Source organism: Pinus tabuliformis, chromosome 1_1 (assembly GCF_031772625.1).
Source record: "Pinus tabuliformis cultivar Carrire ecotype Pingquan chromosome 1_1, CPIR1, whole genome shotgun sequence".
Classification (NCBI taxonomy): domain Eukaryota; kingdom Viridiplantae; phylum Streptophyta; class Pinopsida; order Pinales; family Pinaceae; genus Pinus; species Pinus tabuliformis.
Window position 1 is genome coordinate 816,243,056 of NC_142297.1, and position 13,954 is coordinate 816,257,009.

A 13,954-nucleotide genomic window follows, 5' to 3' on the forward strand; every position below is an offset into this window, starting at 1 on the left:
TATTTTCTTCATGGAGCCAAATATCCTCTTCAGTTTTAGTGAATGCTTATGTTATTTACTGAATCAAGTTCCTCTTTTTCATCCCCTACATCTTGACTAGCTTCATGTGCTTTCCATATTGGTATCCCTTTTTTTAATGATTATGATGTCATTTTGGGTTGTGGCCAGTGACAATTATATGGTTTGTCAAATTTAGAATATGAGGAGGATTATTTTTTCATTCAAAGGATTTGTAAATCTACTCAAAATTATCTATATTTGTTGTCACCTAATTGAGCATCTTGTTCCTTAATCAACCCATTTGATCATGGTTCTTGTTTTAACAACTGCCATTCAATTAATCATTTTCCCACTAGTGTATCTAATGATGGTTGTTTTACATCACCTGATCCTCACGTTTTATCATCAAAATATTTAGATACTTTTCAAGTAGTTGAGGCACTTCAGCCTCCGCTGAAGGTTATGTTAGGCCCTCACTATTCTAGAAAATGTTCTGAATATGACAAGATTCATTTTCCACCATAAGATTCTCATCCTGATTCCACACTATTAATTGAAAATTATTTCCCCCAAGGCGTTCAGGATTTCCAAGAGGATTTTTTTAAATTTCATGATCCAATATTTCATCAGTTAGAAGCATCTTAAATAACAATCCAATTTCCTAAGAGCAAGTTCTGATCTTTCCTGATTTTTTCTAAGCAAGACAATATAGATGTAGGTGATTTGAAAGGAAGTTTTCAAGGTTTCTTTGATTACTCCTCCTATCAAAAAGGTAAGGTGGAAAGTTGGTTAAGGTTGGTTGTCATGACACATCTCCTACATCTAGAAAATACCTTTTATATTTTTTGCAAGGAATTAAATCTACTCAAACCTATCTATATTTGTTGTCACCTAATTGAGCATCTTGTTCCTTAATCAACCCATTTGATCATGGTTCTTGTTTTAACAACTGCCATTCAATTAATCATTTTCCCACTAGTGTATCTAATGATGGTTGTTTTACATCACCTGATCCTCACGTTTTATCATCAAAATATTTAAATACTTTTCAAGTAGTTGAGGCACTTCAGCCTCCGCTGAAGGTTATGTTAGGCCCTCACTATTCTAAAAAATGTTCTGAATATGACAAGATTCATTTTCCACCGTAATATTCTCATCCTGATTCCACACTATTAATTAAAAATTATTTCCCCCAAGGAGTTCAGGATTTCCAAGAGGATTTTTTTAAATTTCATGATCCAATATTTCATCAGTTAGAAGCATCTTAAATAACAATCCAATTTCCTAAGAGCAAGTTCTGATCTTTCCTGATTTTTTCTAAGCAAGACAATATAGATATAGGTGCTTTGAAAGGAAGTTTTCAAGGTTTCTTTGCTTACTCCTCCTATCAAAAAGGTAAGGTGGAAAGTTGGTTAAGGTTGGTTGTCATGACACATCTCCTACATCTAGAAAATACCTTTTATATTTTTTGCAAGGAATTATAGTTACATTATTATTGTTATGTCGGCTCTGATTATATTATGACCCCTTAGACTCCTATACATAGAAAGGATGTCTTATCCTTTGTATCATCCAAAACTTGTTCATTGGTGTACTGTAAAGGAGGCTTCCCCCTCGAAGAGGCTTATTTTGAAGTCATTGATCTATCTTTTCTTCTATTGTGTGAGCTGGTTACATAACATTTGGTATCAGAGCTTTGGATTCTAGGGTTTCATTGCTTTCTATACAAATTTTCGTAAGCTAAAAAAACCCATTTGACCCCAAATCGTTCTAAACATCGGATTCTAATTTTCAAATCTTTTCTTGCTATATTTTTGGATATATGAATTGAGGAACTTAGGGTCATTCATTCTTTTCCTTTAAAGGTGATTAAAAGATTAAGAAAGGTTAAAATCATTCACTTAGGCAACTCCACACTCCCAAGCTGGCACCTTTTAAACATACTAGATCTTGTTCAGAAGGTGACATAGTTAGTCCTCTGTTAGATCCTGAAAAGATTCTAAGAAAAGCCAGGTCTAAAAGGTGGCATCAACCATCTTCTTCTTCCTCTTCAGTCATACATTCTAATGAATTAGAATCATTTGACCCCTATAGTAATATCCCATATGATATTGATTACTCCCATTTACCACCTAGGGTTATTGGACTTCTAAATAAAGGAGTTGATTTTAAGTCAGCCTACCTTATTCATTCATTAGAATCTCATCCAAGACCCACACTACCACCAGGATCACCTTAAACTGAATATGCTTTGGATGTTAATCTACTAGAATATAAACCCATAGATCTCATATCCCCTACCACTGATCCATTTCCTCCCATTTTTGACCAACCTAAATCTTCTTCTTCTTAATAACCTGAGGATACCTTATCTATATATACCAATCCTCTCTTTGAAACAAAATAAGGTATTCATTTACAGGTCCCAAATTTAGCTCTTAAGACTCCTCTTAATTTTTTTCAGGACATCTCCTCCCCCAACTCCAACTAGTTCGGCAATCCCTAAATCACAATCTGCTTCCTCTACTTCTTCTTCATCCCCTACATCCACACAAACACCTAATACTCCACCTAGAAAACCTCATACACCTCAAGCACCTCATACACCACCTGTTGTCATGGCTTTCCAACCTATTGTACAGGCTAGATATGCTACCTTAGTCTTACCTAATAACCTTGATGCATTCCCAGCTGGATACTTAAAATACCTCCCCAAGTATAATGGAGAAACTAGTCCCTTAGTTGAGGACCATCTTCAAGCTTTCCTAGACTTTGCACACAACATGAATATTGAATAAGAAAACGTTTATATGAGATTATTTGTACAGTCACTTAAAGGAAATGTGAGGATTTGGTTTAGGAAGTTACCAGTAGCTTCCATTAGAAATTGGGAAGAGATTACAACCATATTTAAAAACCAATGGGGTGTGAAAAAGGATCCTCTTTACTTCCTCACAGAATTTGAAGAGCTTGAAAGGAACTTTGGGTGAACCAATATCAGCTTTTATCAAAAGATTCAATAAACTCTATTACAAAATGGCGGATGATTGTAAGCCCCCTGTTGCAGTAGCTAAGCCTAGATTCTCTAAATATTTTGATGATGAATTTGTTGTTATGCTACGAGAGAACTTCAAGAAATCTTGAATATATGAAAACAAACTTTATAGAAGTAGAAGCAAATAGGGAAACCTCAACTTCTTTAAAGCATAAGGAAGAAAAGGCCCAAAGGAAAATCAAATTTGTTCAAGAAGCCTCTATTTCCTCTAAGACTAAATCAGAAGACTCAAAAACAGATGAAATAACATCTCTTCTTAGAAACCTATCAAATAGGATTTCAAAGATTGAGACCCAACCTAGGAGAATACAACAAACAGTTACTAGACCCCAAAACCAAAATAAAGGTCAGTATAAAAGAAATCCACCACTAAAAATTCTTCAGAGACCTAGAAATGATCAACAGGTTCCTACTCCTCTATTGATAGATGATCAACAACATGATGATAATACTATGATAATTACTAAAGATATTAATAGTATGGATCCTTCTTCCAATCAAACAATTATCATTCCTCTCTCACAACAAAATCATGTTCAAGAAGATCAAGAAGCTTCACAAGTCTCTAAATATCCTGCTTTTTCTGAATTTGTAATAGCAGAGTTAGAAAAGAGGTATGATCTTAGGCCTAGGCCTAGTCTAGGGAGACCTCCAAAGGAAACTCAAGTAATTGAACCACGTACCAAAACTGCTAAAGCTCAAAAAAATCTTATTCAGCCCTTAGATCAGTCAATTGATACTACCCGAATTGGTAAAAACATTTCTACTACATTTAATGTTGAAAAGAATTAGAGAGGGCTAAGATCCCAATTCCACTGCCAGAACTTTCTAAAAACCCGGGTTGCGAAAGCCAAGTCACAAAACAGAAATACCTCGGTTGATGCTAAAGGTGATGTCATAATTCTGCAAGATGAAAAACCAACAGTAGTTTTTGGCCCTATTTCAGACATGATAGATGAGATAGTGCCTCCTTTCTATGTAACTCTTAAAACAAATCATTCCATGTTGCATAATTGTATGCTTGATTCAGGATCATCACACAACCTTATGCCAAAATCTATCATGGACCATTTGAAGCTCAACATAACTAAATCCTACCATGACCTGTACACCTTTGATTCTAAAAGGGTGCCCTGTTTGGATTGATCAAGGATATAATGGTCAGCCTTGCCCAAATTCGAGTGAAAAGTGTAGTACTTGATATTGTTGCCACAGATATCCCTCCCAAGTTTGGAATGCTTCCTTCTAGGTTTTGCTATGCCAAATTAGGGGGAGCACTATAGATGGATATGTCATATGCTACTATTCCTATTTATGGAGGAGAGAAATTAAGATTATAGAAGAAGTAGTTGAAATTCCTAAACAAAACCAAACTGATATTTGGAAACTATTCTTTGATGGCTCTTGCACGAAAGATGGGGCAGGAGTTGGAGTAGTTTTAATTTCACCTAAAAAATAAAATATAACTCAATCATGTAAATTAGACTTCGAAGTTACAAATATTGTGGCTGAATATGAACCTTTCCTTTTAGGATTACAATTAGCCAAAAAGCTTAAAAGTTCATAACTTAAGTGTGTTTACGGATTCAGGACTTATTGTTAAGCAAGTAAAAAATGTCTACTAGACCAAGAACACTAGACTTAGGTCCTACCAAAATGATGTATGGGATTCAGTTGAAAACATCTTTGATGCTTTTAATTTGACTCATATTCCCATAGATCAGAATATTCACACAGATGCTTTAGCTATCTCAACTAACTCTTTTAAAATTCCTGATCATACTGATGTACTCTATCAGATACAAGTCAAATATAGGCCATCTATCCCAGATAATCTGAAACATCGGAAAATATTCGAAGATGATGAACATTTGAAATCATTTCTGTAGGTAATAGATGATTTTTCATTTTTACAAATTGATGAAGATATAATTGAAATAAATGAAAATACAAATGGAAATGATACTTCAGATTTTAAAACCCAAACTGCCAATCAGGACATTATTCAATTATCTAATAATTTCATTCCAAAAGGACTCATTCCTTTAGAAAAATTATTTTATCAAAATGATATATTCCGTAACCCTCAGTCCATTTCTTCAGAAGATGACATAGAAAAGATTAACATTGGAACTGATGATGATATCAAAAATATAAAAATATGCTCATCTCTAGACCTTGAGACCAAAGCTCAATATCTTAAGTTAAGGTTTAGATCACTACCAGTAAGGATAAGGTCATCAACATAAATAACAAGAATGATAAGAGACTTACCCACTTGCTTGGTGTCGACAGTATTGTGAGAATGACACCTAGAACAGCCAGTATCGAAAAGAAATCTATCCATTTTGGCATACCAAGATTGAGGGGCTTTCTTGAGACCATAAAGGGATTTATAAATTTTTCATACAACACTGAAGGCTGTTTATATAAAGCTAGAAGTTTATTCCATACAGATTTCTTCATGCAAATCCCCATGCAAGAAGGTGTATTTAAAATCTTGGCAATAGGGGAGAAGGCTCCAGTATAGTCCATGCCTTCAACTTGTGAAAGACCCTTAGTAACAAGACAAACTTTATGTTTATCAACTTTTCCATCTGGTCCAAACTTGGTTCTGTAAAACCATTTGCGTCTAACAAGTTTTTGTCCCTTTGGAAGAGGAATGAGGTCCCATGTATCATTTTCAAATAAGGAATTATATTATTCATTCATAGCTACATCCCAATTTGGATGGCCTGAAGCTTCTGCAAACGTGTCAAGATCATAATTCACTAAAGCTTGACCCAATAAAAAAGAGGCTCTATCGAACAAAGAACGTGTATGACATTGATATGTAGAATCACCTCCAAGAGCACATGCTACATCCCGAGTAGCATAGACCCATTTTGGAAGATGAGGAGCCGAAGGAGGATCCCGAGAAGGTGGGGGGAGGATTTTCATCCTCGCTATCATCATCTGAAGAAAGAATATTTTCAGAAGTAGAAGGGGTAGATAGAGGTGGCACATCTGCCGAACTAGTCTCGTAGGCTGATATATTTTTAGCAAACTTTACATCTCTTCTAATGATGAAATTTTTGGATTTAGGTTGAATAAGTATACATCCTTTGACATCTTCAGAATATCAAACAAAAATACATTTTTCAATCTTAGGTCCTAAGGATCTATGTTTCTCATCTGGAATATGGGTCCATGCTTCACTTCCAAAAACATGAAAGTGACTTACATCTGGTTTAATTGAGCTCCATGCTTCTTCTAGAGTGATATTCTTTAAAACCTTAGTAGGAATGTGGTTTACCATGTAATTTTCACAGTAAATTTCTTCTGCCCAAAAATGAAGACTAAGTCCTTTAGATTGAAGCATACAATTAGTCATTTCCTTTAAGGTGTGATTCTTACTTTCAACTACACCATTTTTTTGTGGAGTATATGGAACAATATGTTGCAATTGAACTCCATGCTTAGTGCAAAAGTTGATGAATTTATTTTTAACATATTCTCCACCATTATCAAACCTTTGCTTAATAATTTGATGTCCAGATTGTTTCTCAATAGAGGCCTTAAAGGCCAGGAACATGTTAAAGACTTCACTCTTGAGTTTTAAGAAGTATAGCCAAGTACGTCTAGAGAAATCATCAATGAAATTTAAGAAATACTTGTAGCTAGAGAATGAAACAACTAGAAGTGGACCACATAAATCAATATGCACAAGTTGTAAAGGGGTCGAGGCATGCCAAGAGGCATATTTTTCAAAACTATCCTGATAATTTTTTCCAATTACACATTCGAAACAAACACCATCTCTGCAAGATACCATAGGAAGACATGTCACCATAGTTTCGTTACATAGATTTTCAAGGGAGCGATAGTTTAAGTGATCGAATCTCTAAGTGACTGAATCCCTCATGCCAAAGTTTTCTCACTTCATCATTATGAGAAACAAATACCGAGGGAAGAATTGATGAACTAAAGTTGTTAAACTTATACAACCTTGTAGAACCATCAGCAATGCCAAAATATGTCTAAGATATCTTAGGTCCTTAATTACAACATCATGAGGTGAAAATTCAATGGTTTTACCTTCACCTGAATGAGTTATTTGATATATAGATATAAGGTTGCAGCATAAGGTAGGAACACATAATACATCATTAAATTGACCATTGTCTAGATGAATAGTTCTAGTCCCTACAACACAAAGAGATCTATCATTACCAACATATATATTTTTGGTGTTACAATCATTTAAATAAGAAAAATATGGCTTTACTTTTGGTCATGTGATAAGAAGCTCTAGAATTAATGAGCCACTCATGAGCATGCGAAGAAGAAGATACATTTAATGCGCAACGAGAACGAGATGCTTGACAACCACATGTAGAAAGTGTTATTCCTAAAGATTATGTTGAAGTTGAAGAGTGCTCCAAATGGATGTGATGCTTCTTCATTGCTTCTTCCCTTTGTTTTTAGTTGCCTTATCATTTTGTTGAATTGAGTTTTCATTGTGAGACTGAAATTTCTTAGGGCCATTATTTTTAGGATGTTGCTTCTTGGGATTCTTTGAACTTGGTTGATGATAGTTTGCTAAGGCTTTCTTAGAAGAGTTTCCAGTATTAATAAGACCAATATATAAGAGTTTTTCTTTCTCTCTTATTAAATAATCACAGAAGGAATCAAAAGACGAGGACTTGTAGGCTTGTCCTTGAGAAATAAAGGCTTCTCTAGTAGAATGGAAAGTGGAAACAAACATAGAGTAGGATGATCCTAACTTAGTAAGAATGGAATAGATAAGGCTACCATATTCTTTCTAAACCTTAACACCTTCCAAGAGAAGTCTAAGGGTCTTGAACTTGGACATAAAATATTCAATGGAAGAAAATTTCTTGGGGTTCAACGTAAGCAACTCATTTTCGATTTAATGAGCTCTAAATTCATTTTTAATTCCTAAAACATTACTGATATTTTTCATTGCTTCATCAAGGGCATCGATTTCTACAATGTACAATCTAAGGTTTGGATAAATAGACATCCCTATCAACTCACATGCTTGATATTTCTTGTTTTTCCATTTGGCTGGGTTATCTTTAGACTCTTGGCTTGAGGCTATGCTATAAAGGCCTTTACTTCTAAGTAAATCCACCACTTAGGATAGTCATTGGAAGTAGTTGGTGATGTCAAGAATAAATAAGCATGGAATTTTGATTTTAAAAGAAACTAAATCTATATATGTTGAAAGTAAGTGTTCTAGAAAGATCTCGAAAAATTAGGCCAATTCAAAAGAAGCGGCTATAAAAATGACTTCTGGATGAAGACGTTATGACTTTTTGAAGCAAATTTTTTGAAGATGCCAATGAATCACTTCCAAACTCCCTCCTTCCAAACTTAATTCAATTAAATCACTTTTAAAAAGAAGATTACTTTATGTGGCCCAATTTCATAAATAAGTGAAAGTCACTTTTAGAATGGTACTTTATGAACTATCCACTAAATTGCAATTTAAATAAAAGATAAAGTGACTTTAGAATTATAAGTAACTCACTCTTTTATAATGGGTGAGAACACTTTTACATAAAGTAACTTTAAAACATAAGTTACATGTTTTTTTTGAAAAAGTAGCTCAACAAAAGGAAAGACTTGAATCCAAGACCTCTATTGTGCTAAAGTAACTTTAGACCAAGTGAGCTAGTTTAAAATGTTAGTAATTGATGGAAAGGAGGAAGGTTTTTTCTTGTTTTTTTTTGCTTACTCAAGCTTTGGGGTGCATGCTTACCTGAAAAACCTCTTCTTTCCTACAAAAAAAACCACACAAACCAAACAAACAAGAAAAATTGTCCAAGAATTATATATTAAAAATTAGATTTGGCTCGAAACTAGATATTTTCTTCAATGTTTCTAATTTTCCAAGATCACACTAATGCGTTGTGGAAAAGAGCATACACATGAGAAAAATCATTTCTTTATGTTTTTGTTTTTCCCAAATCACACATAGTCACGGGGAAAAGAGCTTACGTAGAAATGAAAGGTATAGATCTGGTAATAAAAAAGAATTAGATGTATACCTCCAAATTTTAAAAATGACATAGCTAGGGCTACCTGAAACCTTTTCGAATGAAATGAAAGGGGTGCTCATTGGAACAGATGTTCTTAACACAGTAGAGTAGTTCTCTTGGTCTAAAAGTGGTCAGAAATAATAGATCTAGGCTCTTAACACAATAGAGTAGTCCTCTTATCCTGAAAGTGGTCAGAGACAATAGATCTAGGAAATGAAATAGTAGATCTAGGCTCTTTACATAGTAGAGTAGTCCAATCACCAATGGATACAACCCTTGAATAGCTCTAATAACATGTAGGAATTTACACATAAGTTCCTTATATAGAAAACCAAAGGACACCACTCACAAATAGATCAAAGATAACCAAACAATCCATGACATGAGCCAACCACTTTAGCAATTTATTAATGTAAAAGAAAGAAAATTTACATAAGCTTCTCCCATGAATGATCACCTAAAAAATGAGCCTCCATGCTCTTTAAATAGATATCATTGACAAATAAAGTGTTAAGCCATGGATCAAATGTTGGTAATACCAAGAGAATGAACCCTCAGATCACTTACTGTGTAGAACATATCATGCCCATCAAATTGTAAGTTACAAAAATTACATACTAAAGAAACACACTTTACCTAACTATTAACTAAACGAGGTTATACTTAATTATTTTGTATGTGTCAAAATATCCTAACATTAACAATTTTTTTTGCGTGGTATTAATAATAATTTGGCCCATGGTATTTAGCCCATGGTATTAAAGTGGTATTTGTCACATACGCTTCAGCAAAATAAAATGTCTTTTTTAAGTTTTGTAAATATAAAGAAGTTTTATTTATTTACCATATCTGCGGGTTATTTATATTTTTATTGATTTAGCATACCTCTTTTGAGTATTCATAAACCTTTTTATATTTTAAATTTTTATTTTTAAATAGGGTTTACATTAGATAAAAAATTGTAATTGTTAAACATTAGATGTTAGATGTTTACATTTATGTTTACATGTTATCTACTTGATATGTTAAATGTTAAAGGTTACATTTACGTATTTACATTTTTACGAGGTTTTTAGAGATCAACCCCAATATTGGTTGTAGAGTTGCTCTCTCAGCCCAATGATCCCATTGTATTGTATTTAAGAGAGTATCTAAATTTAAAAAAAAAAAAAAAAAAAACGTAGTTGGTTGTAAAATATTTAACTTATATTTTGCATCAATCATTTCATACAAAATACAATAATAAAAATCTTCACTTTCTCTCTTCACTTGGATCCTTGGTTAAGATGTCCTAGATCCATCTAACTCCAAATCTATCATGGGTTGAGTGAGATCAAATAGGATTAGAAATCAACATCTATACTAAAATCCACACTATCAATAATTTTTTTTATTATGCTAAAATCAAACATATTTTTAATCCACTCCCTTTGAAATTAATGTACCACCATACATCCACTTACATCAAATCATAAATCAACATCTACACTAAAATCAATGTCTAATGCAAATAATCAAATATGATTAAAAAAAACCTCTACAATGAAATCAATGCATCTAATGCAAGAAATCAAAGGGTCCTTCCCCTTGGACCTATGTCTCTATTGCGGTAGGGATATGAAAGATTTCTTCAGCTGCTCATCGTAGGTTTTCGTAGGGTTAGATAAATATCTTAGATCTTGTGTCCGCGATAAGATATTAGCCACCCCCATGATACCTTCCAACTATGACACAACAAATGGAAAACCACACTTTTGGGGTATAATAAAAAATCAACATCTACACTAAAATCAATACATCTAGTGCAAAGAATAAAATATAATTATAAATCAACATCTAGTCTAAGAATTCGAATAGAATTAGAAACCATCTACACTTAAACCAATGCATCTAGTGCAAACAATCAAATAGGATTAGAAATCACATTTACACTGGAAAAAATGCATCTAGCGCAATCAATAAAATATCATTAGACATCAATATCTATATTCAAATCAATGCATCTATTGCAAGAAATCAAATAGGATTATAAATGGCCATCTACAATGAAATCAACCTATCTAGTGCAAACAATCAAATAGGATTATAAATAACCATCTACATTGAAATCAACCTATCTAGTGCAAACAATCAAATAGGATTATAAATAACCATCTACATTGAAATCAATGCATCTTATGGAATCAATTAAATATGATTAGAAGTCAACATTTACACAGAAACCAATGCATCTAGTGCAAGCAATCAAATATTATTAAAAATCAACATCTACAATAGAATCAATGTATCTAGTGCAAGCAATCAAATAATATTAGAAATCACCATGTATATCTTCTTTCATCTGTCCCCCTCCATCAATATTTATATCTCCCTCCATCTCCCTTGGATGCTCCCCCCCCCTCTCTCTCTCTCTCTATTTATTTCCTTTTCCCTTCCTCTCACCCCTTCTAACTCCATCTCTTTTTCCATCCCTCTCCCCTCCTCTCTCTTCTTTCCCATCTCCTCCTCTCTCTTGTCCTTCCCATTTATCCTTTTCTCTCTCCCAATCTCTCTCTCTCTCTCTCCCTCCAACCCTGCCACTTTCTCCCTCCCTCTCCTTCTCTCTCACCCTCTATTCACTTGGATCCTTGAAATTTACATTATGTTTTCTATTCACTTGGATCCAACTAATTCTTTAATTTATTGGATTTTACTCCAAAGCTTGCTCAATGACTACAATGTTTATATCATTTTCCATATAAATGTTCAATAAATCAACGAAACTAATCTTAATAAGGCTTCTTGCATTTCTCTCCAACATTATTCACTCTTCATGTTTCTAATTAGCATATTTCTTTCTAAATACAGTACAATCCATATATCTCAATCTATGTGAATATCCTTCATCTTGAACTTCAATAGCTCATATTTAAAATTATTAATTTTCTCTCTAGACATGGTTATCATTTCTTCGCAAAATATTATAAATACTACAATTAATAATAAACCAAAGGAATTGATATTATGAAACCAAAAGAAAAATAATCCCAAGAGTTTAATACTAAAACCCCATGACTAACCATAATTGACTATAGTTGACCATGATTGATATTATAAACCTAAAAAAATAAAAAAAACAACAGTCATTTAACATTTAAACCAATATAATTTAAAAATTATTTCATTAATATTTAAACCAATATAATTTAAAAATTATTTCATTACCGTAACAATTTCAAATATAAATGAAAAATCTGACCTTCCAACATATTCACATTACAATGGCATTTGAACACATTCAAATATAAATGAAAAACCTAACCTTCCAACATATTTACATTACAATGGCACCACAGATGATGCCAAATTAGCTAAGATTCTATTTAAATTTTAAATCTACCACCTAGGATGCTGCTGGTCAGTTGAAGAATACACCAACTAATTCGCATACTTAGCCTTGTAATCACTCCAAAGCTCATTCACAGATTTACCTGTTATATCGTGGAAGAATCCCAGGTCCCAGCCGTCTCGTATTTTCCAATTCAACTGCCCCACGAAACCAGTGGTAACGGTACCACAATACTGGAGAAACCTGGCAGTGGTATCGTAGCCCTCGTCCCACTGCTTACCGCTGCCGGGCTTAACCCATGTAGGGGGGGCGAGGCCCGCACTGACGCGAACATAATCCGCAATGCCTTCTATCAATCCCACCGGTGCAGCCCCGTTGCCGTTCCACTGCCAGACGTGCGTCACCTCGTGGTACAGAAGGCCCGTGATCTCATTTTTTACGTCGCCCTCGTATTTAGCAACGTACTCAGAATTCAAGTGGACTTCGTTGTTGAACTCGTAGGCAATTTCCTTCAGCTTTTCAACAAACAGAGTTACCCTACGCACGTCCTTCCTGTCTGTGGGCGACTGCTGGGCGAAGGTCTGCCAGATGAATTTGGAGGCGGCGTCCATTGTCTGCACTGCATAGCTCCTCCCTATGTCGTTGTCGAATCTCTTCCCGTCGTCGCTAGCATTGGCTGAAATTGTGACCACGAAATCCACAGCGTGGGTCCCTGCCACGGCCATTGCCAAAAAAAGTAGAGCAATGCATTTTGCTGCTGCCATATTAAGCCAGAACAAAATTCAGCAAAATCTAATGGCGAAAGAATAAAACTCAGTAAAAGGCCTGAATTTTCAGGAATAAATATTCAGTTAATCTTCCTAAAATATTCAGTTAATCTTCCCAGTTTATGTGGATGCAAAATTTTGGTGTATTTCAAGGTGGAAACTGAACAATACAAGATTGCGATATTTCAACATTGTCAAACCTAAATCGACAGAATAAATGAAATAAACCGTTTAGATTTGTAAAACACCATAGGTTATGAAAATACGAAAATCGCATACCTGTAAATGAATTTGGAAAACAACAAGAAAGAATATGAATCTTCTTTGCTACGAACATCCTGCAACGAAAATTTGTCCTCTTTACTTTAAAATCTGATTCCAAATTTATCTAGCGAGCCTATTCCTTATTGCCCTTGCTGAAGAGCTTACTCCGTATTGCTCTTGTTCACTTGAAAATAGAGGAATTTGATTTGTTATGCGAGATAGGGTATAGCTATTTATACTCACTAATGGTGTTTTGAAATATTTCATATGAGATATTCAAAAAATATAACTAAAAGTAAGAGCCGACATCATAATATTATTTTAATTTTTTTGGGATCATATATATATATTTTGGATTATATTTTACACGAGAAAAAATATTTTTGTTGTAATTTTTTATTTGTAAGTTTTACTTAATTGAACTTATGACATGGTAGATGTATTTGTGGGATCTTTAACAATATTTCCAATTTTATTATATCAATCTCTCTCC

The 13,954-nt window shown here is 33.9% G+C and overlaps 1 protein-coding gene across 1 annotated transcript; it reads right to left on the reverse strand.

The window, feature by feature from the left end:
• Positions 1–12,519: 12,519 nt before the first annotated feature.
• LOC149216570 (uncharacterized) lies at positions 12,520–13,194 on the reverse strand. The gene has a single exon (XM_089390008.1). The coding sequence runs from the start codon at positions 13,192–13,194 to the stop codon at positions 12,520–12,522; it is 675 nt and encodes a 224-aa protein (XP_089246134.1).
• Positions 13,195–13,954: the final 760 nt, after the last annotated feature.